This window comes from Theropithecus gelada, chromosome 19 (assembly GCF_003255815.1).
Source record: "Theropithecus gelada isolate Dixy chromosome 19, Tgel_1.0, whole genome shotgun sequence".
Lineage (NCBI taxonomy): Eukaryota > Metazoa > Chordata > Mammalia > Primates > Cercopithecidae > Theropithecus > Theropithecus gelada.
This window is the reverse complement of record NC_037687.1, coordinates 47,570,960-47,595,043: the sequence shown is the minus strand read 5'-3', so window position 1 is coordinate 47,595,043 and position 24,084 is coordinate 47,570,960. Positions and strand designations below refer to the sequence as shown.

Genomic DNA, 24,084 nt, shown 5'->3' with positions numbered 1-24,084 from the left:
AGCAGACTTGATTTTAAAATACGGTAATTCGTTGTACTAGGCCATGAAAGCAATGAACCCGTTCTTCTACAGCCTCCTAAGAGTTGGACATGCATATTTATTGAAAATTACATATTTCTTTCCACTTTTTAGAGTCAATTGAGGAATCATGAGAGAGAACAGCACAGTCTTCCAGATACCTTGTCAATAGCAACTTCTAATGAGCCAAGAATTTCCAGTGATACAGCTGATGGAAAATGTGTCCAGGAAGGTATCTATGTATTTTGTTATATAGGCTGCAGTGACTCGCACATGATGTAAAAGTGCCCTTAGTTGTCATGATTGGTTATTTTCAGGGCAAAAGCCTATATTCTTCTCCATTTTTGTACCATGGATGTGAGTGAATCTGATCTCTGTTTCTGACGAAATGCCAAGTACTGAATGAAGCAGATGATTACTAGGTCCTAGGTGAGAAGCCCTAGATAGTAAGGATTCATCTTCAGCTTTGTAGGTAGATATGGCAGTTGAAACTTAAGCGCCCCTTAGAAGGTGATGTACCAGAAAGCCAGAAAAGCTACAACATGGAAAACAGGCCTCCCTTCCCTCTCTCGGCACCAGTTGACCTACTGAGAACAGAGCTTTTGCAGATGGTAGGCCCCCATCCCAAACTTTAACTGGGGCTTCCCGCTGTGATCTTATTCTTACCCAAGTATGACTGCCAGATTTCATCTGCATTATTTAAAAAAAAAAATACTCACACATAGACACACAAGATCTTTTTATGTACTAGTTAGGTAGCAGTCTACCGAGTTTCTGGTAATAGGAATATTAGAATCAAAAGATTTAATTAGAGCTCCATGAAAAGGCGGATGCCACATCCAGAGAATTAAGTATAAAGTGTACTAAGCTGTGCCGCTTTGGTTCAGCTCACTTAAATTGATATACTTTAAATGTCTCCAGTGTGGCGCATAATGTTTATGGGAGATAAAACATATTGGGGTGACTTTCCTTTTTAGATTTACTAAGAATTAAAGTTAGAAACGACTACAGAGTGAAATGTTTTACCATAATGTTTCATTAAATTATACCCCAGAAAGCATAACTGATTCTAGAATGTTTCTGAAAGAACTGATTTTGACACCACTGTAGCACCAAAATTCTCATGTCAAACAGATGTCATCCCTGTAAAACTCTCCAAAACAAAAGGAGTTTATGGCATAGCATCTGTTTCTGCAGTAGATGGCTGAGCTAAAACAGTTTTGTTTCCTTTTTACAAAATAGCCCTCAATGCCTCCTTTTATTTTAATTCATTATGTTTCCATATCTCCTTTAAAGGAGACATTAAAACGTTTGATATGATTGGACTATAAATCCCTAATGAAGGGATGAAGTAAATACTACTCAGTAGCACCACCTGCAGTTAATATCAGTGTTGGAAGATGTCTTTTTTAGCACCGTCCTAAAAAGCAAACATTTCAAACTGTCCAAATGAGTTAACATTAAAATTCACAATTTTAATAAAAAGATTAAAGCGTCAGCTCAAAATTAAAATAACCACTTCAGACTTTACAGTATTGATGTATGTTTACTATATTTTATGTTGCAGCATCTTTTCTTTGTGGCTCATGCCTTTTTTTAAGGGTTACATGTATGGATTTTTAAATTGCCTGCCATGCCTCTTTTCCTCCACCTGGCTCCATTTGCTTTTTTCTCTCAGTACTGTAGCAGTTCAGATGACTGCATATTTATACCTGGATGGGTACTTTATTAGCTATTAGATATTTTGAAATCTGGTTGTCAGGTCAAAGAAAAAATTTTTAGCTCACAAATAAGGTAATAATAATTCATGCTTTGTTAAAACTTCTTTAACCATTTAGTAAACTTGTTAAACAAGAAGAGAGATGTGTGCCTCTGTGATCCCCAGTCTCTGCCATTCTGACAGCACAGATACCTTAGGGCATGTTTCAGCTTAACATTTGCTTGGCCAAAAGGTGTGCCTGCCTCTCTTGAGCTAGATACTGTGCTAGGTGCTGGGAGTGCAGTGAAAGGCATCACTGCCCTTCAGGAACCCAACTCAGTGAAGAAGACAGAATGAGGCTGATGGGTATGTCAGCAGATACCACAGGAGCTCAAATAGAGCCGCAAGCAAAGCCCTTTCGTATGGTGTTAATCCATGAAACCTAATTAAATTGGTTTTTATTGGAAACCTATAATTTGCCAAGCCCTGGGGATTCAGTCTAAACAAAACAAGCAGATCCCTTATCCTCAGAGAATAGACATTTAGTGACAGGGCAGAGATTTTACCGAGACATGCAGGTACAGTACAGACTTTGCTAAAGGAAAAATGTAGGACTTACTAAACTATGCTGTGAGGTTCTAGCATTTCCAATTTGTAGATGAGAAAACTGAGACTTCAAGAGGCAAAATAATTTACCCATGATCATACTAGTAGAAAGTGGCAGAGCGAGGACTAAGCCCAAGTTTTTGAACTTTAAATCCAATATTCTTTCCATTGGAAACAGTTGCTTGAAGTATCACAGGCTCTCATTCTGTGCTATATTAAGTTTTTCCATCTGTCAGTTTTATTAGTTGTCATTGATCTGTAATATTTCTCACACAAAACCATTATCCAATATTTCACACTTCATTTTTTAGGGTTTTTTAAAAACTGTATTTGGAACAGTGCCATTTATAATCAAGTCCAAGTTTTTAACCTACCAATTAAGAGCAATACTTAGATTATAATTATGATTAGTGTGTATATTAATGTTATAGATTTATACCAGGAAATTAGGACATTTTGTTCTGCCTGGCAGTAGTTATTAGCAAAAGAAAATTTCAATTTCAGAAGCTGTAAATTTAACTTAAGGATTTTCTTTGTTGAAATTTCAGTGTGGGTTTCCCTTTGTATAATACCACGGATTTTACTTTTATGCAGTGTATACAGGTGTTCTACCTAAGCTTTCTTCCTGCCAAGAGATACACAGTTCTTCCTGCTCTGCCTTTTTCATGAGCTTCCATGCTTGTTTTGTTTCTGAATATAAAGCAGAGTGTGAATAGCCTGTGGACTGTATGCTGACAGACAAGTACATGAAGCGTTGAATATCTTCAGGAAATCGTTTTATATAATCAAGTCACTCAACTCGTGTTGACATAAGCTTACCCCAACTTGAATTACTCAGCCCTGTTGTTGCAGAGTGAGTTTAGTAACATGGCTTCTTTTCATTGGATCCATGTTTCCTGCGTTTCGGAGAGCTGCATATTCATGTCAGTCATAACCTTTGTCCCTGTAACCTGTCAGTTAACTAGAAAGAATTATACATTGCATAGCACTTAAAAATTTGCGGCTGCTTTTCCTTTCTTGTTGCATTGATAGCTAACATTTAGTGGTAAACAAAGAAAATGCACTGGGTGAAAAGGCCTTAGGCTTTTTTTTGCAGGGTGAGAGTAGGGGAGAGATCTGTTGCTCTGTTGCCCAGGCTGGTCTCCAACTCCTGGCCTCAAGCGATCCTCCCACTTTGGCCTTCCAGAGTGCTAGGATTATGGGCATAAGCCACCACACCCAGCCAGCCAGGCTTTTTATATTGAGTTGGTTATATATGCTTCATAGCTACACTTTATAATGTTGGAGTATAGTATTAAATTACAGCTTGTTGGCAAGTCAGTGTTTCTTTAAGACAGTATATCCAGTATTGGTTAGAGTAACACCTATTTGGTGATACAGATCAACAGGGTGTCTCTGATTAATTTAGCTCCTACACAGTCAGCCGGAAGCAAGTTCATTATGATTTAGAATATAGTACACGGTTATGCAGAAATCATCCCAACCTATCTGTGTTTATAGGTCAGATGATGTTCAGTTTATATCTGCTGATAGTGTATATGCAGGAAAACCTATAAAACCACTTCAGACTTGTTAAAACAGCAAGAAAGCCGTAAATGAAATACTAATACAACTATGTGGTATAAATTTTCATTTACAATGGAATGTAAATGCTGTCATTTGAATCTTGTCAAAGCCTGCTATTAAAACTCTGAAATACCTTGTCTAGGGAATAAGTCTTCAGTCCAGAAACAGTATAGATGTGATGTGTGTGATTATACAAGTACAACATATGTTGGTGTCAGAAACCACAGGCGAATCCATAACTCTGATAAGCCGTACAGGTAAGTGTTATGATTCTAGAATTTTAATGCTTGTATTAAAATATTTTATAGTAAAATAAAATGAAATAATTAAAAATGTATAGCACTTATTGAAACACAGGTTAAGAAGTAAGAAATTTCCACTAATTGGTTTTATATTTTGTTGTTTATATATTTACTTATTTTTTAAGTCAGGGTCTTGCTGTATTGCCCAGGCTGGAGTGCAGTGGTGTGATCATAGCTCATTGCAGTCTCGAACTCCTAGCCTCAAGGGATCCTCCCACATCAGCCTCCCAAAGTGCTGGAATTGCAGGCGTGAGCCACTGCACCTGGCCGGTTTTATAAGTATTGTTTGGTTTGTTAAGATGTGAACTTTAAGCTTGAATCTTAGGACAGTAGGCATTTTGTCTAGTTGATATATAGGAAATTGTCTTTATCTGTCAATTTTATGTTTTCATTTCATATGGGTATAAATTTCATAGCAATTTTCAGTGCCTTAGAGTTCATTTCAGTAATTTGGCAGTAAGGTACTCAGTATTCCAGCAAAAGATCCTTAAAACTTAAAGGCAATAAAATTTCCTATTAAAGAGTCCATTTTTCAAAATTAAGCTAGTATGTATAGAATAAGTCATTTAATGTTACTTGATTTTTCCCAAAAGCCAATTCAAATATGTATTTCAGAAAATGTAGGCAGTCTCAGTGATAGTGCTAGGCCATGGGCATGAACTCTTTCACCCCCTTATCAGAACTTTGCAGGTTTTAACTCTCTCCCCAGAATTTATAGATATACAAGTGAGTGTGGGAAAGTTATTCTATTAATCTCAATGAAAACCCGATAGACTGTGCCATAAAAGGTCATTGTTTAATCCCATAGTGTGGTGATCTGTGTATGGTTTCGAATATTTAATACGTGCTTAGTTTGCAAACCAGCAGATTTACTTATAATCACTCTTGAGACAGTACATCTGTTTGCAGAGTCTTAAAACTGTGGAAGATGTTTGACCTTGCTTCAGTCTTCGTCAGTGTCTTTCTTTCTTTCCTTCTTTCCTTCTTTTCTTTCTTTTCTTTCTTTCTTTCTCTTTCTCTCTCATCTTTTTTCTTTTCTTTTCTTTTCTTTCTTTTCTTTCTTTCTTCCTTTCTTCCTTTCGACAGAGTCTTACTCTGTCATCGCCCGGGCCGGATTGCAGTGGCGTGATCTTGCCTCCTGACAACCTCCGCCTCCTGGGTTCAAGTGATTCTCATGCCTCAGCCTCCCAAGTAGCTGGGACCACAGGCATGATAATTAGCTAATTAGAGACGGGGTTTCACCAGGTCTTAAACTCCTGGCCTCAAGTGTCTGCCCACCTCAGCCTCCTAAAGTGCTGGGATTGCATGGTTACACCATGTCCAATCAGTCTGTTTAATTGGTGGGACTGAGTATGTATACATTCGTGATTTATACTGGGAAATGATTAGGAGAATGTGATGGAAACAGGGAACACTAGTTTACCTGATAGGAGGAGAAAGCTTTGCCTTTATATTTTTGGTATCCTTGAATTTAGACATACTATGCCAGATTCATGTGATTTAAGTAAGAAGAAAATAACATTTCTCTGGGTCCAGAATTAGATTGTTCTTTCATTCATGGAGAAATATTTATTGAGCAAATATTATGCTTCAGGGGCCATGCTAGATTCTTGGACTACAGTCATAACAAAACAGACATCATCTTTGCTGTCATGGAACTTGTAGACAAACAGTATGCAAGTAGACCCACAAATACTTAGGATAAATGTATGCAGTAGGTGAGCGATTCCAGTTCTGTTGAAGGTTTTACATCTGCTTTAGTAGATCAGTCTTGCAGCTTAAAGATTCATTTTGATAGCTGTCAGCGTCTCAGGGATGTTTTCTTACGTTCTGAAAATATTCACAGGCTCATAGGATTCGTTGCAGTTGTCCTAGGGTCTTCCTACTAACGGGCAACATCCTGTGAGAATCCTCTTTGTGTAACATCAGAGAAGTCTCAGTCTGTTATTTTCCAAATTTATTCACACTGCACTTTGTCACTGGGTTTGGTGTGTTTATGCCTTAGAAACAATTTTGTCATACCTCCCTCTTTGTACTTATTATCAGTTTTTCCTCGTAAGTCTTATTTTCTAATGTCATGGCTCTCCTTTTAACCTTTTTTAAATACTCGCTATCCTTTGTCTTTATGGGATTTCTGGTCACAGAGCATTATGGATTAACATGTTCTATTCCAGGATGTTTCTAGGACTTTCTCCTTATTGTCCTATACTCTGTACCTTAAGCTGAGCTGGTAAGCGTAGGCTTTATAATGCCTGACTTAATTCAAGGATCACAGGAGTTTCTCTGGCTCATTTTGCGTCTGCTTCATTCAGTTTCGTTGCCTGGTGCACTTATGGTCAGAGTTTGGGCTTGGTTTCTCAGAGTTCATGCCATACTCTGTGCATTTCTGATTCCCTACATTTCATTAGGAAACATGCTCACAAGCAGCAGTAACGAGTTCTTATAGAGCTGCAAGGTCTTGTTGCACAACTTCTACATTTTGCAGAAGGGCACAAAAGGTTTATTGTTTATTTTAGTGTGCCTGTTACATAATAGGTTTTCTGTAGTGGTGAAACCTGTTCCTTTCTCATGCTTTTGTTTTTTATGCTGTCATTCCAGTCCTTCAATGACCCCATCTTTGTGGTCTGGGCAGTACGGCTTCATGGATCCCTAGTTCTAGGGGCAGATAGTCCTGAGATTGAATCTGAGCGCTCTCACTTGTGGGATTTGTTTCACCTCTCTGTGCTTGGTTTTGTCGGTAATAGAATGAGGATATTAAGGTTGTGAGGATGAAATGAAATACCATATAAGGTACCAGCACATAATAAGCAGCCAGTAAGTGGTAGCCGGTAGTTACTGGACCCAGCTTTTATCTTCTCAATAATTCATTATCTAAACAAAGAAGAGTACTAAAAGGCTGATGACCTCTAAACACTAGGGAAACAAAGAATTAATTCTGTGCCAGGGTAGGCAGGCAGAGCTCATTTTACCAGAGAGATGCTGGGCCCAGGCAGAGTGCTGTCCCTGCTGAGGTCCCCGTTCTATGTCTGGCTGCTTTGGAGTCACTCTAGTGTCTTGGGAGCATCCCAGGCCTGGACCACACACTTCCTGTGCCCGACTGGTGGCCTTGGGAATGTTATGCTACACTAAGCCTCTTTTCCCATACAAAACCGGGGAGAATACTTCCCTGCTCATAAAGCTTTGTGAAGATTAAGTGAAATTATATTTATGAAGTACCCAGCATGTTACTTGGTTCATTGAAGGGGCTTGTTCCCATTTTCTGCTCATGAAGTTGTCAGATTATCTCAGAAGCCCTGTTCTTACCCAGAAAAAAGAGAGCTGTTTTCCATTCCTGTGGAAGGCAGGTAAAGATTAAAATGACATCATTCCATCCCAGTCCCTACTAATGCAGGTATTAATAACTTTGTTTTTATTCTGTGTAAACCATATATCAATTATAGTTATACCTGACATTTCTTTTTTTTCTTTTTTAAATTTTATTTTTCCATAAGTTATTGGGGTCCAGGTGGTATTTGGTTACATGAGTAAGTTCTTTAATGGTGATTTATGAGAACCTGGTGCACCCATCACCCGAGCAGTATACACGGCACCATATTTGTTGTCTTTTATCTTTTGCCCTCCTCCCTCTCTTTCCCCCCAAGTCCCCAAAGTCCATTTTATCATTGTTATGCCTTTGCATCCTTATAGCTTAGCTCCCACATATCAGTGAGAACATATAATGTTTGGTTTTCCATTCCTAAGTTACTTCACTTGGAATAATAGTCTCTGATCTCATCCAGGTCACTGCAAACGCTGTTAATTCATTCCTTTTTATAGCTGACTAGTATTCCATCATATATATGCATATATCACAGAGTTCTTTATCCACTTGTTGATTGATGGGCATTTGGGTTGGTTCCACAATTTTGCTATCGTGAATTATGCTGCTATAAACTTGCGTGTGCAAGTATCTTTTTCAAATAATGACTTCTTTCCCTCTGGGTAGATCCCCAGTAGTGGGATTGCTGGATCAAATGGTAGTTCTACTTTAGTTCTTTAAGGAACCTCTGCACTGTTCCATAGTGGCTGTACTAGTTTACATTCCCACCAGCAGTGTAGACGTGTTCCCTTATTGCCACATCCACACCAACGTCTACTGTCGATTGATTCTTTGATTATGGCCATTCTTCCAGGAGTAAGGTGGTATCACACTGTGGTTTTGATTTGCATTTCCCTGATCATTAGTGATGTTGCATTTGATTTGCATTTCCCTGATCATTAGTGATTTTTTCATATGTTTGTTGGCCATTTGCATATCTTCTTTTGAGAATTGTCTATGTCCTTAGCCCACTTTTTGATGGGATTGATTTTTTTTTTTCCTACTGATTTGAGTTTGTTATAGATTCTGGATATTAGTCCTTTGTGAGATGTATAGATTGTGAAGATTTTCTCCCACTCAGTGGGTTGTCTGTTTACTCTCTTGACTGTTCCTTATGCAGAAGCTCTTTAGTTTAATTAGATACAGCTATTTATCTCTGTTTTTATTGCAATTGCTTTTGTGGTTTTGGTCATGAAATCCTTGCCTAAGCCAGTGTCTAGAAGGGTTTTTCCAATGTTATCTTCTAGAATTTTTATAGTTTCAGGTCTTAGGTTTAAGTCCTTAATCCATTTTGATTTGATTTTTGTATAAGGTGAGAGATTATACCTGACATTTACAACATTGACCCCAAAGTTTTACCGAAAAGTTCCAGTCAAAATTTTCCATAATAGATGGTCATCGATTTAGTTTAATATTGCACTGCTGGACCTGCCCTGATTTACATCTCCCAGTACCACTTTTGTAGAGAACAGGATGGGAGAACAAAACGTTGTCCTGAGAGTATCAGTTTCTTTTTAACCATATGGCATGGAACCCATTTTCCCTTAGAAACACAGCTGTACTGTGCTTAGGTTCTGAAACTACACTGTGGCAGGGGGACAGTGTGATATCAAGGGAAGTACAGGGGCTTTGGGCTCAAGTACTCCACACACTGCCCAGGACATAGTACGTACACAGTAAATGTTGACTGATAGTTGTCCATATCCCTCAGTTTTTCCTATCTATAAAATGGGTCTGATTCTTTAAGTTTTTTGTGTAAGTTTAATTTATTCTTGAAAATAAATGTGTAGTGGTATTATTATACCTTTTCTTCCTTAAGTAGAATAACTGCCCAAATAATATAAGATGATTTTTTTTAATACCCAGTCCCAAAATACCCATTTTTCCCTAATTTTTTCAAAATGTACTTTTAGAGGTAGCTTTTTCATATCGAGAACCAAACAAGGTCCAGCCACTCTATTAAGAGAGTCTCTTAAGTCTCTGTCTCCCTCCTTCCCTCTAAATTTTTTAAATAGATTTTATACTTGATGTTCCTATGCCTCCTGAAAACTGCGTAAATCATAACGGTACAGCTGATGAATAATGACAAATTAAACTCATGCTCGTAACACAAACCATTATCAGCTCTTCAGCAGCACTCCTTCGTGGGCCTTCCAGTCTTTAACTACCCCTCCCCTCTTTCTGGTAACCACTATCTTGACTTGTAACATTATCAATTAGTTTTTTCTGTTTCTGAACTTAATAAAAATAGAATCATACAGGACATGTTCTACTTTATGTTTAGATTTTTTCACTCAACGTGTGTGTGTATAGTTCCACCTAGCACAAATGCATTTCATTGCTGTATAGTATTCCAGTGTTAAGACCACCACAATTTATTCATTGTGCTGTGGATAGACATTTGGGTTATTGCAAGGTTTTCCTCCCTGACATGATCTGATACCAGTTTGAACATTGTTTTACATGTTTTGGGGCGTATATATGAAATGAGTCCATTTCCATTGGGTTTATACCTAGGGGTGGAATTTCTTGGTAATTGGACATGTATATGTATTCAGCTCTGGTAGACAGTGTCAATAGTTTTCCAAAATGGTTGTACCTATTCACATCCTCAGCAGCACTTTGTGTTGTCAGTCTTTAATCTCTATTGTTTTGGTAGATGTATAGCAGTGTATTATTGTGCTTTCATTTGCATTTCCCTGATAATTTCTGAGTTTGAGCATCTTTTCATTTATGGGCTATTGCCTACTTCTTTTTTGCTTTGTCTGTTGTATTTAGCATTGTTATGAGGGAATACGTATTCTCAGGCTGGGCAGTTTATAAAGAAGAGGTTTATTTGGCTCGTGGTTCTGCAGGCTGTCCTCTGCTTCTGGTGAGGGCCTCAGGAGGCTTCCAGTCATGACAGAGGTGAAGCAGGAGCAGATATGTCACATTGTGAGACATGGAGCAAGAGAGAGGGAAGGAGGTACCAGGCTCTTCTTAACAGTCAGATCTTGCAGTAACAGAGAGAACTCATTATTCATGAATGGCTACACCAAGCCACATTCCTAAGGGATCCGTCCCCATGACCCAGTCGCCTCTCCCCAGGCTTTACCTCCAACATTGGGGATCAAATTTTGACATGAGATTTGGAAGGACAAATATCCAAACTATCATCTGCTGTTTTCTTACTGATTTGCAGGAGCTCTTTATGTATTCTGAGTACAAGGCCTTTGTGGGACATATTGCAGATGTCATCTAAAGTATGGCTTGCCTTTCTACTTTCTTAATGATGTCTTTTGATGAACAGACATTTCCAGTTTAATATAGTCAAATGTATTAATCTTTGTGTTTAGGACTTTTTTGTCTTTATATTCTGAAACTAGTTTTGATTTTTTGAAATAGTCTGTTGAGTAAGGTAGATGATGATACAGAAATAAAAATGTGTGCTGATTTTCAGGGATGGTGCATCAACTATGTGTGCTTAGGTGTTACTGAGCCTGGTTTACTATAATATGGCACTAAAGCTAAAAAAAATCTAAACAGAAAACATTTCAGAAAGGCTTTCAGCAGTGGGAATGGCAGTTTGGAATGGAAATAATAAGGTTGCCTCTCAGTGTAGTCAGTTATTGTATGGGATTTGTATAAATATGAGTATATTAGAAATGATAATAACAGCTGATATTTTTGAGAAGATTGTTTTTGGGCCAGGCCTGGTGTGCTAAGCATTCAATACATGTCAGTTCAGTCCTCACAGCAGCCCAGTACTTAGGAATATTACTACCCCAGTTTTGTAGACATGGAAACAGAGGCTGGGCTAGCTTAAACAACTTTCCCCATGTCTCAGAGCTGGGGCTTGAACTCTTGCTTCTAATAACTGTGTCATCCTGTCTGTCTGTGCTACGCCAGGGAGATCTCTTTATGAAGTGTACTGCTGCTGCATGCCAGCAGCCCACACCAAATCAGGGTGTGAAACAGAAGCAATTTCATTATGCTCAGGGATTCTGTGGGTCGGTCAGGAATTTGGAAAGGACACAGTAGAGACGGCTTGTCTTTGTCCCATACTGTCTGGGGTCTCATCAGAGAAAGCTTGAAGGCTGGAAGTGACCCAGACAGCTGGGGGTTACAGTCCTCTGAAGGCTGCCTCAGCACAGGCTGGTGCTGTGCTAGCCGTTGGTTGGGCCTCAGCTGGAAAACACACATGATTTCTCCTTGTGGACTTTGCAGGTCTGCTAGTCCCCTAAATGAGCTTCTTAGATAGGTAGGCAAAAGCTGTGTTGCCTTTTATGACCTAACCTTGGAAGTCACAGCCCATCACTTCCACCAGAGTTACAGGCTTCAGTCTTTTTTCATCTGTAGGCATCGTGATTCTTTAGTCAATGTGTTGGCTTGGGGAAAAACTTAAGTCTTTAAAAAGCTTCAGTTTGTTTAAGGAAAACAGTGAAGGAGATAGTTTCATCAGGAGGAAAAAAATGTATATTTTGTTTTGAAGAGATGAACTGAAAGAGTTTGTTTTTCTCAGTGGCATAAAGATCTCTCAGGTTCATCACAAAATTTGAAGTGGCTGTTTTGTGGGGGCCTTAGTTATTTCTTTAAAAGCGTAGAAAATGAATTGAAGGTCATAAGATAAGCCCTATTGCAGAATTTCTGTTGAAATCATTGTGTATGTGTTCAAGCCAGACTCAGGTCACCCCAAATCTTGTAGGACATCCAGCTACTTTCTTCCATCTAAGCCCTCAAGGCATTTGACCTGGAGTGTAACCAAGTAACGTCCCAGGCCAGGGAAGTGGGGGTTTTTAAACCAGCATCCTTATCTCCTTGGGGTTCTGAGACCAAAGTAACTGACTGACTAACAGTGGGAGAATGTCTGTAGAAAAATTCAGTCTCAGGGTTTTTAGCCAAGTTGTAAGAAGCCTTGAGTTTCTACACTGGCTTTCTTTGGGTTGCCGAAGTAGCTTCTTTGCATTGGGAAGAAATCATTTTTTATACAGATACATATCGGGTTTTATTGGGTAACATAGAAATTGTGCTTCTTTGGACATTCCAAAGCCTGCATTCAGCAACGGCCATATTTACAGGCCACTCTAGGAGTCCAGCAATCACACTGTTAGGGTGTTCACTTCTTTCCTCATGTCATGTGTATGGCTTTGCCTTGGTAGAGGAGTCCCAAATGGCTCTGTCATCAGGAGCATCCAGCAGCTCCACCAAGGAAGCAAAGCAGAATCATGAGAGGTGGTGTCATGATCAGTGTGCTCTTTTGTCAGTGTGGTTTCGTTTTGGTTTAAGACTTTTTTTGCCCAATGAATGGGGCGGGATAGGAAGGAGCAGTTTACCCTACGTGGAAATATGGTTGGTGCTGGTCTGTTGGTGAGGTGGTTAGAAATGATTTGTTAGACATAACCTCTGTTTCAAAACATTTTTTTTAATGTTTTTGTTTTGTTTTTTAATAAATCTTATTGTATATATTGGAGGTTAACAATATGTATAGAATATAGATAGTAAAATGGTTACTATAGGGAAGCAAATTAGCATATCTATCATCTTACATACTTTTTTGTGGCAAGAGCAGCTAAAATCTACTTATTTAACAAAAATTCCTAATACAGTACATTTTGATTATAGTCCTTATGCTGTGTATTAGATCTCTAGACAACTTCATCCTATATACATGCTGCTTTGTATGCCAGAATCTTCTCTCCCTCCCCACCCCCAGCCCCTTGTAACCACTCCTTCCTTCTCTCTGTGTGTGTGTATTGGACTTTTAAGTAACACTGAGCAATACTTGTCTTTCTGTGTTTGGCTTATTAGCATGAGGCCTCCAGGCCCATCCATGTAGTGGCAAAAGGCAGGATCTCCCTTTTTAAGGTGGAATGATTGTGTGTGTGTGTGTGTGTGTGTGTGTGTGTGTGTGTGTGTGTGTGTGTGTCGCGCGCATGCCACGTTTTCTTTATCCATTTGTCCGTCAGTGGACACTTAGGTCGTTTCCATACCTTGGTTTTTGTGAGGAATGCTGCACTGAGCATGGAAAGGCAGATACCTGGTAAGGTGGCGATTTCATCTCCTACACAGAAGAGGGATTTCTGGGTCATGTGGTAGTTCTATTTTTAATTTCTTTAGGAACCTCCATACTAGTTTTCATGGCTGTACCAATCTACATTATCACCAACAGTGTAGTAGGATTTCCTTTTCCCTACACCCTTGCCAACATTTGTTCTCTCTTTTGTCTTTGATAATAGTCATCCTAACAGGTTATCATTTCATAGTGATTTTAATTTGTGTTTCTCTGATGATTCGTGATGTTGAGTACATTTTCATATCACTGTTGCAGTTTTTATGTCTTTGGAGAAATATCTTTTCAGGTCCTTTGCTCATTTTTTAATCAAGTTAGAAGTGTTCATTATAGATTTTGGATATTAACCCCTTATCAGATATGTGGTTTGCAAATTTTTTTTGCAGTCCTTAGGTTGCTCTTTCCTTTTGTTGATTGTTTTCTTTGCTGTACAGAAGTTTTTTGGTTTGATGTTGTCCCTTTTATTTGTACTTTTGTAGCCTGAGCTTTTGGTGTCATATCCAAAAAATCATTGCCACTGCAGCGAGATTTTTCCCTGTACTCTCTTCTAGGAGTTTGACAGTTTCTGATATTCCATTCAGCTATTTTATCCATTTTGAGTTGATTTTTGTGGATGATGTAAGATATGGATCCACTTTAATTCTTTTGCATGTGGATATCCAGTATTCCCAGCACCATTTATTGAAGAGACTATTCTTCTTCATTATGTCCTCTTGGTGCCCTTGTCAAATATTCATTGACTGTGTATGTTTAGATTGATTTCTGGGCCATTTATTCTGTTCCATGGATCTGCATTTCTGTTTTTATGTCCTTACCATCCTGTCAAAACATATTTTCTGTCATTTCTCCTCTTTCTGGGTACTACATTTATAGATCAGAGCCTTAAAAATGGCTGTGCCTGGCCAGGCGCAGTGGCTCATGCCTGTAATCCCAGCACTTTGAGAGGCCGAGGCAGGTGGATCACCTGAGGCCAATAGTTCGAGACCAGCCTGACCAACATGGAGAAATCCTGTCTCTACTGAAAATACAAAATTAGTCAGGTGTAGTGGCACGTGCCTGTAATCCCAGCTACTCAGGAGGCTGAGGCAGGAGAATCACCTGAATCTGGGAGGGGGAGCTTACGGTGAGCCAAGATTGATTGCGCCATTGCACTCCAGCCTGGGCAACAAGAGTGAAACTCCGTGTCAAAAAAACAAACAAACAAACAAAAAAACGCTGTGCCCCACAGCCCAGGAACATTCTTATCTCTGGAAAGGAAGGGGAGGCAATTGAGGTGAGGCACACAGGGAGTCTCAAAGGTATATTGGTAATGTTCTGTGTCTCAACTAGGAGTGTTCATTGTTTATTAGTATTATTATTATTATTATTATTATTATTGTTTTTGTTTTGAGATGGAGTCTCGCTCTGTCGCCCAGGCTGGAGTGCAGTGACGTGATCTTGGCTCACTGCAAGCTCTGCCTCCCAGGTTCATGCCATTCTCCTGCCTCACCCTCCCAAGTAGCTGGGATTACAGGTGTCCACTACCGTGCCTGGCTAATTTTTTATATTTTTACTAGAGACGGGGTTTCACCGTGTTAGCCAGGATGGTCTCAATCTCCTGACCTTGTAATCCGCCCGCCTCGGCCTCCCGAAGTGCTGGATTACAGGCATGAGGCACTGCGCCCGGCCCATTCTTTATTATTCTTAAGGAGTCTTGGGGGGAAATGAACTCTGCCCTAAAGAATAATCTGCAATGCATTTATATTGATGTACAAGATAATTTGTTATAGCATTGCTTATAATGTCAGAAATATCAAAAACCTCTAGCTCTATGCTACTTAGTAGAGTGGTTAAATTAGGATATTTTTGTAGGATGGAACGTTATACCCCATTGAAAATGCATAATTTTTAACTTGAGAAAATACTCATGGAACATTGTCAAAAGTAGGATTAAAAATCGATAGTATGATTCTACTTTTGCTTCAGATCTACATATGTACATTTAAAAAGACCAGAAAGCTATGCAAGTAATTTTTTAGAATTTGTCTTTATACTTGTCTATATTCCATTTTTATGCAAGGAATGTAGATTATATAATCAGAAAAGGGTTTAAATAAAGAGATAGCATTTGCTGACCAGTTGAGTGGACAGGAATTGGCTCAGTAATTTAAAACAACAATCCATAAGCAAAGGGCTCTGATAGCATGGCAAATCAGATAACCCACAATGCTCCAAATGAAGAAAAGGCGTTTTTTTCAGCTGTCAGTTCTGCAGGCCGAAAAGTTTGAGGGCCTGGCCCTGGCTTCTAGTGAAGGTTTTTGTGCTACAACACAACATGGCAGAGAAAGTCACAAAAGGGGGGACACATGCGAAGAACCAAAGAACTGAGGGGTGTCTTGGCTTCATAACACCCCACTCTCAAGAGAACTAATTCATTCCGAGAGCCAGTCCGGTCTTGGAAGAGCAGGAACTCACCTACCACTGAGAGAACACCACCAACATCCCATTTATAAGGGATCCACCCCCAAACACAGAAACCTCCCACGAGGCCGTTCCTCCCAGTACAGCCTTATTGGGGATCAAATTTCAACGTTAGTTTTGGTGTTGACAGACAGACCATATCTAAACTGTGGTGCTGTGTCTTAGTCCATTCAGGCTGCTATAACAAAATGCCTTAGACTGGGTAATTTATGAACAACAGAAATGTGTTGCTTACAGTTCTGGAGGCTGGGAAGTCCAAGCTCAAGGTGTCAGAAGCTTTGATGTCTGATGAGGGCCTGCTCCCTACTTCATAAATAACACCTTTTTGCAGCATCCTGACACTGGAAGGGGCAATAAAGCTCCCCTGAGCCTCTTTTCTAAGGGCAGTAATCCCATTCACAAGGCCTTTGCCCTCATGACCTAGTCACCTTCCAAAGGCCCCACCTCTTAATACTATCCCTTTGGGGATTAAGTTTCCACATAGGAATTTCAGCAGGGGGCATGAACACATACATTCAGATCATACCACTCACATTCACAAGGCCTCTGCCCTCATGATCTAGTTACCTTCCAAAGGCCCCACCTTAATACTATCCCTTTGGAGGTTAAAGTTTCCACACAGGAATTTCAGGCAGGCGGGGGCGGGGGTGGGAGGCGGGGGACACGTAAATTCAGATCATACGACACTTAGAAACTTTGAGAAATAAAATGTTTTGTCTCTTTGTAAGAGACTTATCGAGTGGTTTGAATAGTGCTTGCCTTCTCATTGTGTCCTTTACAGTCTAGAATGAGCATCTTTCCTATGCTTTGGCAAGTGGTCAGTTGTCCTTTCTAAGAAATTGTCTCCAAGAGTTCATTTAATGCAGACTTTTTTGCTGCCATAACTTCCTTCAGGAACTACATACCTCGTTGTTAAATTCACTTTCAGTAAGATCCTCTGGCTGCATATCCCAAGTTTTCTTCAGTGTCAGCAGTGTCAGCATTCCTGTGGCCAATTATTTATTTGTTCTAGAATTCATTTACATTTATGTCTAATTTTGCTTCCAGCATTATCACTTTGTGGGTTTTTGCTGCACTTCAATTTTGTTGGCCAGTTCCTCTCTTGTGACTATCCATTTTCATAACATGTCCTGCAGGTTTAACGTTGGGAGATAAGGATGCAGCATAACTACATGCTTTGTTGTCGGAGAGTGAACTGCATAGCACAGTGACCAGTCACCAGCTTTGAAAGGCTTGCTTGGTCACTGGGCATGATACATCTCTGTTTACATAGTAGACAGAAGAGCTGCCAGTGAAGTTCGTTCTCTGCAGTTACTCACAGTTCATATTCCCATAGTAGTTAATAACTGAAATTTGAACCATGCTGTTGGGGGACTGATAATGTTTAACTAAGCCATAGTAACTGAAATTCATGCAGCTTGGAACCGTGCAACGCAAGGACCACACACACACACAAACACACACACACACACACTCTCACTCATTGTTAGGCTTGTTCTTATATATTTTATTTTTTCCATTGCTATTATAAATTGTTTTTTCCTTCTTCTAGCATTTTGCTAGCATTTTAATATTGTTTCTGTATAAGAAAGTTGTTGATCTGTATAGAATGTTAGATTTGTGGCTTTACTTAGTTAGCAGTTTTTAATTTTCTGTTGGATTGTTAAGGTATATCATTACATTATCTGCAAATCATTTTCTCATACTTTCCTTTCTGTTTATAGCTTTTCTTTCTTTCTTTTTTTTTTTATTTTTTATTTTTTCTTGAGACAGAGTCTTGTCTGTCACCCAGGCTGGAGTGCGTTGGTGCAGTGGTATGATCTCGGCTCACTGCAACCTCCATCTCCTGGGTTCAAGAGATTCTCATGCCTCAGTCTCCCAAGTAGCTGGGATTCCAGGCACCCGCGACCATGCATGGCTCATTTTTGTATTTTTGGTAGAGATGGGGTTTTACCATGTTGGCCAGGCTGGTCTCAAACTCATGACCTCAGGTGATCCGCCCACCTCATCCTCCCACAGTGCTAGGATTACAGGTGTGAGCCACCACACTCGGCCTATACCTCTTCTTTCTTTCCCTCGTCTGATTGTCCTAGCTGGTACCTCCACAATACTGCGTAACAGTGGGGATAGTAAATGTCCTTGTTCTGTTCTTGAATTTAATAGAAATGCCTCTGGTGGTTCCTAATTAAGCTTGACACTAGTTTTGTAGTTGAGAAAGTTATATTTTGATGATACTGAAGAATTATCCATCTACCTTATTTTGTAGAGAAGTTTTATTAAGAATGTGTATTGGGTTAGGTGTTGTTGGTTTAAGTGCCTCCTGAGTATGGCAGTAGGAAATACACAGCTATACCCATGGAGTATATTTGTAAAAAAAAAAAAAAGAAAAGAAAGAAAAAGAAAGAAAATTAAATATGACCTTGAATCTAATGAAATGAAATCTGTAGATCATTGGTTCCCAACTAAGGGTGCTTTTGCCCCCTCAGAGGACATTTGCCAGTGTCTGGAGACATTACTGTGTTTGTCCCAATTGACGGAGAAAGCGCTAATGGCATTTAGTGAGTAGAGGCCAGCGATGCTGCTGGACAACCTGCAGTGCCCCAGACAGCTGTCACAGTGAAGAATTACCTAGCCCCAAATGTCAGGAATGCAGAAGCTGAGAAATTTTTTCTAGATCTCACTTCCAGTTCACAAGAAACATGAAGGACACAGGGACATGATAAACGACATCACCAGAAAGTCCTCAGTGTAGTCCATGTGGTGAGAGATTCTGCAAGACAGATGGCCTGATATCTTCAACAGATACATGCATGAGGGGTGACGGGAAAGAAAGAAGAGATATTATAGATTAAAAGAGACTTAAGAGACTTACCAACCAAATATGAAATGTAGATCTCATTTGGATCCTAATTTGAATAAGACATGTCTGCAAAAATCAAGCAACTTTAAGTTAGGAGACTACATGAAACAAGATTAGCAAAATGCCAACAATCAGTTATTGAAACTGGATGGTACGGATTCATCACATTTTTATTTATAATTTTGCCTTTGTTTAACGATTTCCATAATCAGAAATTTAAAAATGAATATTGATTTTTTTAGATTTAGTCTCAGCAACACCAGCGAAAATATGCCTTTTCTCTTCCAATCCTTTCAAATGGTGACTCATAATAATGAAGCTCCTAATACTGAACTGTCTGTATTCCTAGAATAAGTCTCCCCTAGAAGAATGAGCACATGCTGGTGCACAAATTAAACTTTATAGACTGTGTTCCTAGAAGGTTTAAGTGCCTAAAATTTTTATGCAAAGATGATTGTCAATTGTCAGAATTATATATTCTGCATAAAATAGAGAATTAAATGGAATTCCACCAGTTCCATCCAATGTGAAATGCTAGGCAGCTTATTGTAGTCAATAAATACTTTATTGTAGAAAGTTTAAATTGTAACAGTAGCCTTCCATAATTCAAATTTTATAAAAATATATGTATTTTTAAATACTGGAAAATAAACATCAAAATAATAATAATGGTTATATCTAGTGAAAAGGCTATGATTGATTTTTATTTTCTTTTTTTTTTTTCCTGTATATTTCTAATTTTCTAGAGTGAATTTTTGAAATCAGGAAAAAAGTTATTTACAAAATTAAAGCAGTTCACCTATCACCCAAATCTTGGTTTCTGATACCTTTTTCCAATAGAAAGAACTAGAGAAATTATCAGTCTAGTCTAGGACTGGTGGGGAATATGCAAGGTGATCTTGGAGCGTCTCATAGGACCAGCAAGTAAGGAAGTGCTTAAGAAACAAAACTCGGGGTGTGGCAGAAGGACATGGGAGCCAACCACAGAGGCCCAGGGGGCAAGGCTGGAGGAGTTTGAGCAACAAAATAAATAGTGCAATACAGAATTATACCCCAAAGTATAAAATACCCATGTGTCCATACTGATGTACATAAATGGTTGAATAAATAGGTGGGTGAGAATAGACACATCCCGTGCAGAAGAATTCCACATAATTGACGTAGATACCCCTCCCTCGAGGAGACAGGTGATCATCCCAGCTCTTAAGTGTGGGCTGCACACAGTGACCACCTTCCCAGTGGTATGCTGTGGAAACAGGGTTGAGAAAGAGGAGCTTGTCCCTGGAAAAACCTGAGCTCAGCCAGGGGAGGAATGTCAGGGGCAAGTTCTCCTGAGAGTGGGATGTCGGGAGGATGGCCCTTTTCCTTTGTGGCCTTTCTCCCAAGAACTCATCAGCTTAGTCTAACCGTGAAAAAAACAGCAGACAGCCCCAACTTGAGGGACATTTACAAAATATCTGACCCATGTTCCTCAGATCTGTCAAGGGCATTAAAAACAAGGCAAGTTAGCCAGACTTGGTGGCTCAACGCCTGTAATCCCAGCACTTTGGGAGGCCGAGGCAGGCGGATCATCTGAGGTCAGGAGTTAGAAACCAGCCTGGCTAACATGACGAAACCCTGTCTCTACTAAAAACGCAAAAATTAGCCAGGCGTGGTGGCGCACGCCTGTAATCCCAGCTACTCCAGAGGCTGAGGCAGGAGAATCGCTTGAACCTGGGAGGCGGAGGTTGCAGTTTGCCGAGACCACACCACCGCACTGCAGCCTGGGCGCCAGAGTGAAAGTGCGTCTCAAAAGAGACAAGGCAAGTAGGAGAAACAATTGCAGTCTAGAAGATTCTAAGGAGACGTGAGGACTAAAAGCCATGTTGTGTCCTGGATGGGGTCGTGGAACAGAAACAGGATGTTAAGTACAAACCAGGGAAATCCGAATAAAGTGTGGACTTCAGTTAATAATGATGTAAGGAACATTGGCTCCTGATTTGTGACAGATGTACCCCAGGAATGTAACATGTTAACAGTAAGGGAAATAACTTTTCTATGTATCTGTATCTATATCTGTAACTATTCTAAAATAAGAAGCTTTTTTTCTTTCTTTTTTTTTTAAGGAAAACAGTAAACAGTTCTCTCTTATTTTTAAAAGGTTGGAATAACATTAGAGATGTTCTATAGGATACATTTGCGATTTCTGGTGTTTACTTTCTGACCCAGTTTTCGCAAAAGTATGAAATTCTTGTTGCATAAGTCTGACTTGTCATTGGGGGATCATTCCGGATAAAGAATTTTCAGGTGAGGCCTCAGGACCACAGTCTGAATGTAAGTGAGGAGGCAGGTGTCTGAAGAGCCAGCATTTCGTGTCTGTTTCCCCTTAGCATAACATAAAAATTAACGTATGAGAGCCCGACATGTAAAGGCACCTTGGTAGAGGCACTAGGTGGAAGGGAGTGGGCATCTTTTGGCTGGCATCGAGCTGGGTGCCCAGCCACCATGGCGCAGGGCAGTTGCCCTTCTCAAGCAACTGATCCAGAGACATTTGAGCAGGCGACTGTAACCACACTATAGTACACACCACCACCGTGTGACAGTCACAGATACAGACACTGAGTTTAATGGTTTGGGGGTGGAAAAGTTGCCAGCTGCCCACCCTCTGATAAAGATATTAGTGAAAATATTATAGATTTATTGAGGTTTGTCAAAAAATGGCTGCATCTCAGATATCAATGGGCAAAGTAAAATGAATTAAGATTAGTTTTTTTTTTTTTTTTTGTAGATAACCAAGAATAAAATGTAGTGATTTTATTTTATTATACCAGCTGTAATAAAGTTTTAAGGAGAATGCAGGCTGTAAAAGCTTAAAAGAGGAACAATTTTTTAAATATTTAAATAATGAAATGTCAAACATTTTACCACATTTTGAAGAAATAAAACATTGTAGATATAGCTAAAGCTTCAATTTCTTACTTCTTCAACCCTTCCTCCTGAGAGGTACCCCATTGTCTTGATAGTGATGTGTATCATTTCAGGTATTCGTGAATAACTTTTCTATGTACATAACATATATGTATGTGTATATACATATATATGGATGTATTAAGCAATACATTCTGTTGGTTTTGGTGTTTCAACTATTTAAGTTAAAAGCCTAACAGGTCTTTTTATTTTTCTTTTCACTGATCATTATTGACATTGGTTCCTGGTGCTAAGTATAGATCTCATGGGGATTTTTTAGTTGTTTTTTTTTTTCAGCCCCACTTCATAACATTCCACTATATGAAAATAAACCAATTTGTTTTCATATCCTTGTGGAAGAACAGGGGCTGTGGGTTGTATCCTTTTTTGCTGTTCATGGCTAGGATGATTCTTGTATGTGTTTCCTTGTGAACACCAGAATTGTGGGGCTACAGGTGTGTGCCACTTCAGCCTTAATAGATACTGCCAAATTGTTCTTCAGAGTGCCATACATAAAATTTGTACATTTCCATTTTTCCACATCTGTGAAAAATCTTACCAGATTTATCAGATTCCACATCTTATCAGACTTACTTATCTTTGCCAATCTGAGGGGTGTGATACATTTCCCTGATTGTTAGTGATGAGATTGAACATCTTTTCATATAGTTGAGTTTATTAGAAGTTCTATCAAGAATTGCCTATTTGGGCCGGATATGGTAGCTCATGTCTGTAATCCTAGCACTTAAGGAGTATGAGGCGGGAGGATCACTTGAGCCCAGGAGGCCAAGACTGCAGTGAGCCATGATCACACCACTGCACTCAAGCCTGGGCAACAGAGCAAGACCCTGTCTCAAAAAAAAAAAAAAAAAAAAGAACTGCCTGTGTATTGCCTGTAAGTGGGCTGGTATTTCTTGAGATCAGAGGCCTTTGGCCTTGGACCTGATTCCTCAGGGTGTGTAAAAAAAGAATACTGCTGCATGCTATCACAAAGTTAAATTGGAGGTGGGTCAGAATAAGAGTTTAGTCTTTGCCCGTATTTAATTGTTTTATTTACTCCTATGCCGTTTGATTTTCTTTGTGCCTCGTTATTGCTGACTGTGTCTCTTATTGGTGTAGGAAAGAGTTCAGGTAAGTTACCTGATTTGTTAGGTTTGTAATTAAGTATTTAACAAAAATGTCTTTGGAAAAGTGCATTTGCAGTTTCCTAAAAAGATGACAGTTTTGCAGTATGACCCAGCAATTATGCTCCTAGGTATTTGCCCAAATGATGACAACTTTTATCCTTATAAAAACTTGCGCTTTCCTTATAAAAACCTGCGCTTGCTGGGAAGCTAACGCAGGAGGATTGCTTGAGCCCAGGAGTTTGAGACTGCAGTGAGCTCTGGTCGTGCCACTGGACTCCAACCTGGGCAACAGAGTAAGACCCAGTCTCAAAAGCAAAACAAAACAACTTTGCACATGAATGTTCATATCAGCAATTATTTGTATTTGCAAAAAACTGGAAGCAACCAAGATATTGTTCAGCAGGTGAGTGAACAAACTATGGTACATCCACACAATGTAATATTACTCAGCAATAAGAATGATCAACCCCTGACAGACATGGAAAAACCGTACATGCATATTGCTATGATTCCAATTATGTGATGTTCTGGGAAAGGCAAAACTATGGAGTCAATAAAAAAATCAGTGGTTGCCAGGGATTCAGGGGCAGGAAGGAAGGATGAAAAGGTGGAGTACAGGGCATTTTTAGGGCAGTGAAACTATTCATATGACACTGGAATGGTGGATTCATGGCATTATACCTTTGTCAAAACACAGAATTGGCTGGGCATGGTGGCTCACACCTGTAATCTCAGCACTTTGGGAGTTGGGCAGATCACTTGAGTCCAGGAGTTCGAGACCAGCCTGGACGACATAGTGAAACCCCATCTCTATCAAAAATATAAAAATTAGGCTGGGCGCGGTGGCTCAAGCCTGTAATCCCAGCACTTTGGGAGGCCGAGACGGGCGGATCACGAGGTCAGGAGATCGAGACCATCCTGGCTAACACGGTGAAACCCCGTCTCTACTAAAAAATACAAAAAACTAGCCGGGCGCGGTGGCGGGCGCCTGTAGTCCCAGCTACTCGGGAGGCTGAGGCAGGAGAATGGCGTGAACCTGGGAGGCGGAGCTTGCAGTGAGCTGAGATCCGGCCATTGCACTCCAGCCTGGGCG

At 39.7% G+C, this 24,084-nt stretch overlaps 1 protein-coding gene across 2 annotated transcripts in view; it reads left to right on the top strand.

The window, feature by feature from the left end:
- ZNF507 (zinc finger protein 507) overlaps window positions 1-24,084 on the top strand; it is a 40,716-nt gene that overhangs the window by 10,893 nt on the left and 5,739 nt on the right. For both annotated transcript variants that reach the window (XM_025369008.1, XM_025369007.1), the window contains 2 exons: window positions 133-250; window positions 4,032-4,146. In XM_025369008.1, the coding sequence (XP_025224793.1) occupies window positions 133-250; window positions 4,032-4,146 (233 nt within the window). The remainder of the gene's footprint in view (window positions 1-132; window positions 251-4,031; window positions 4,147-24,084) is intronic.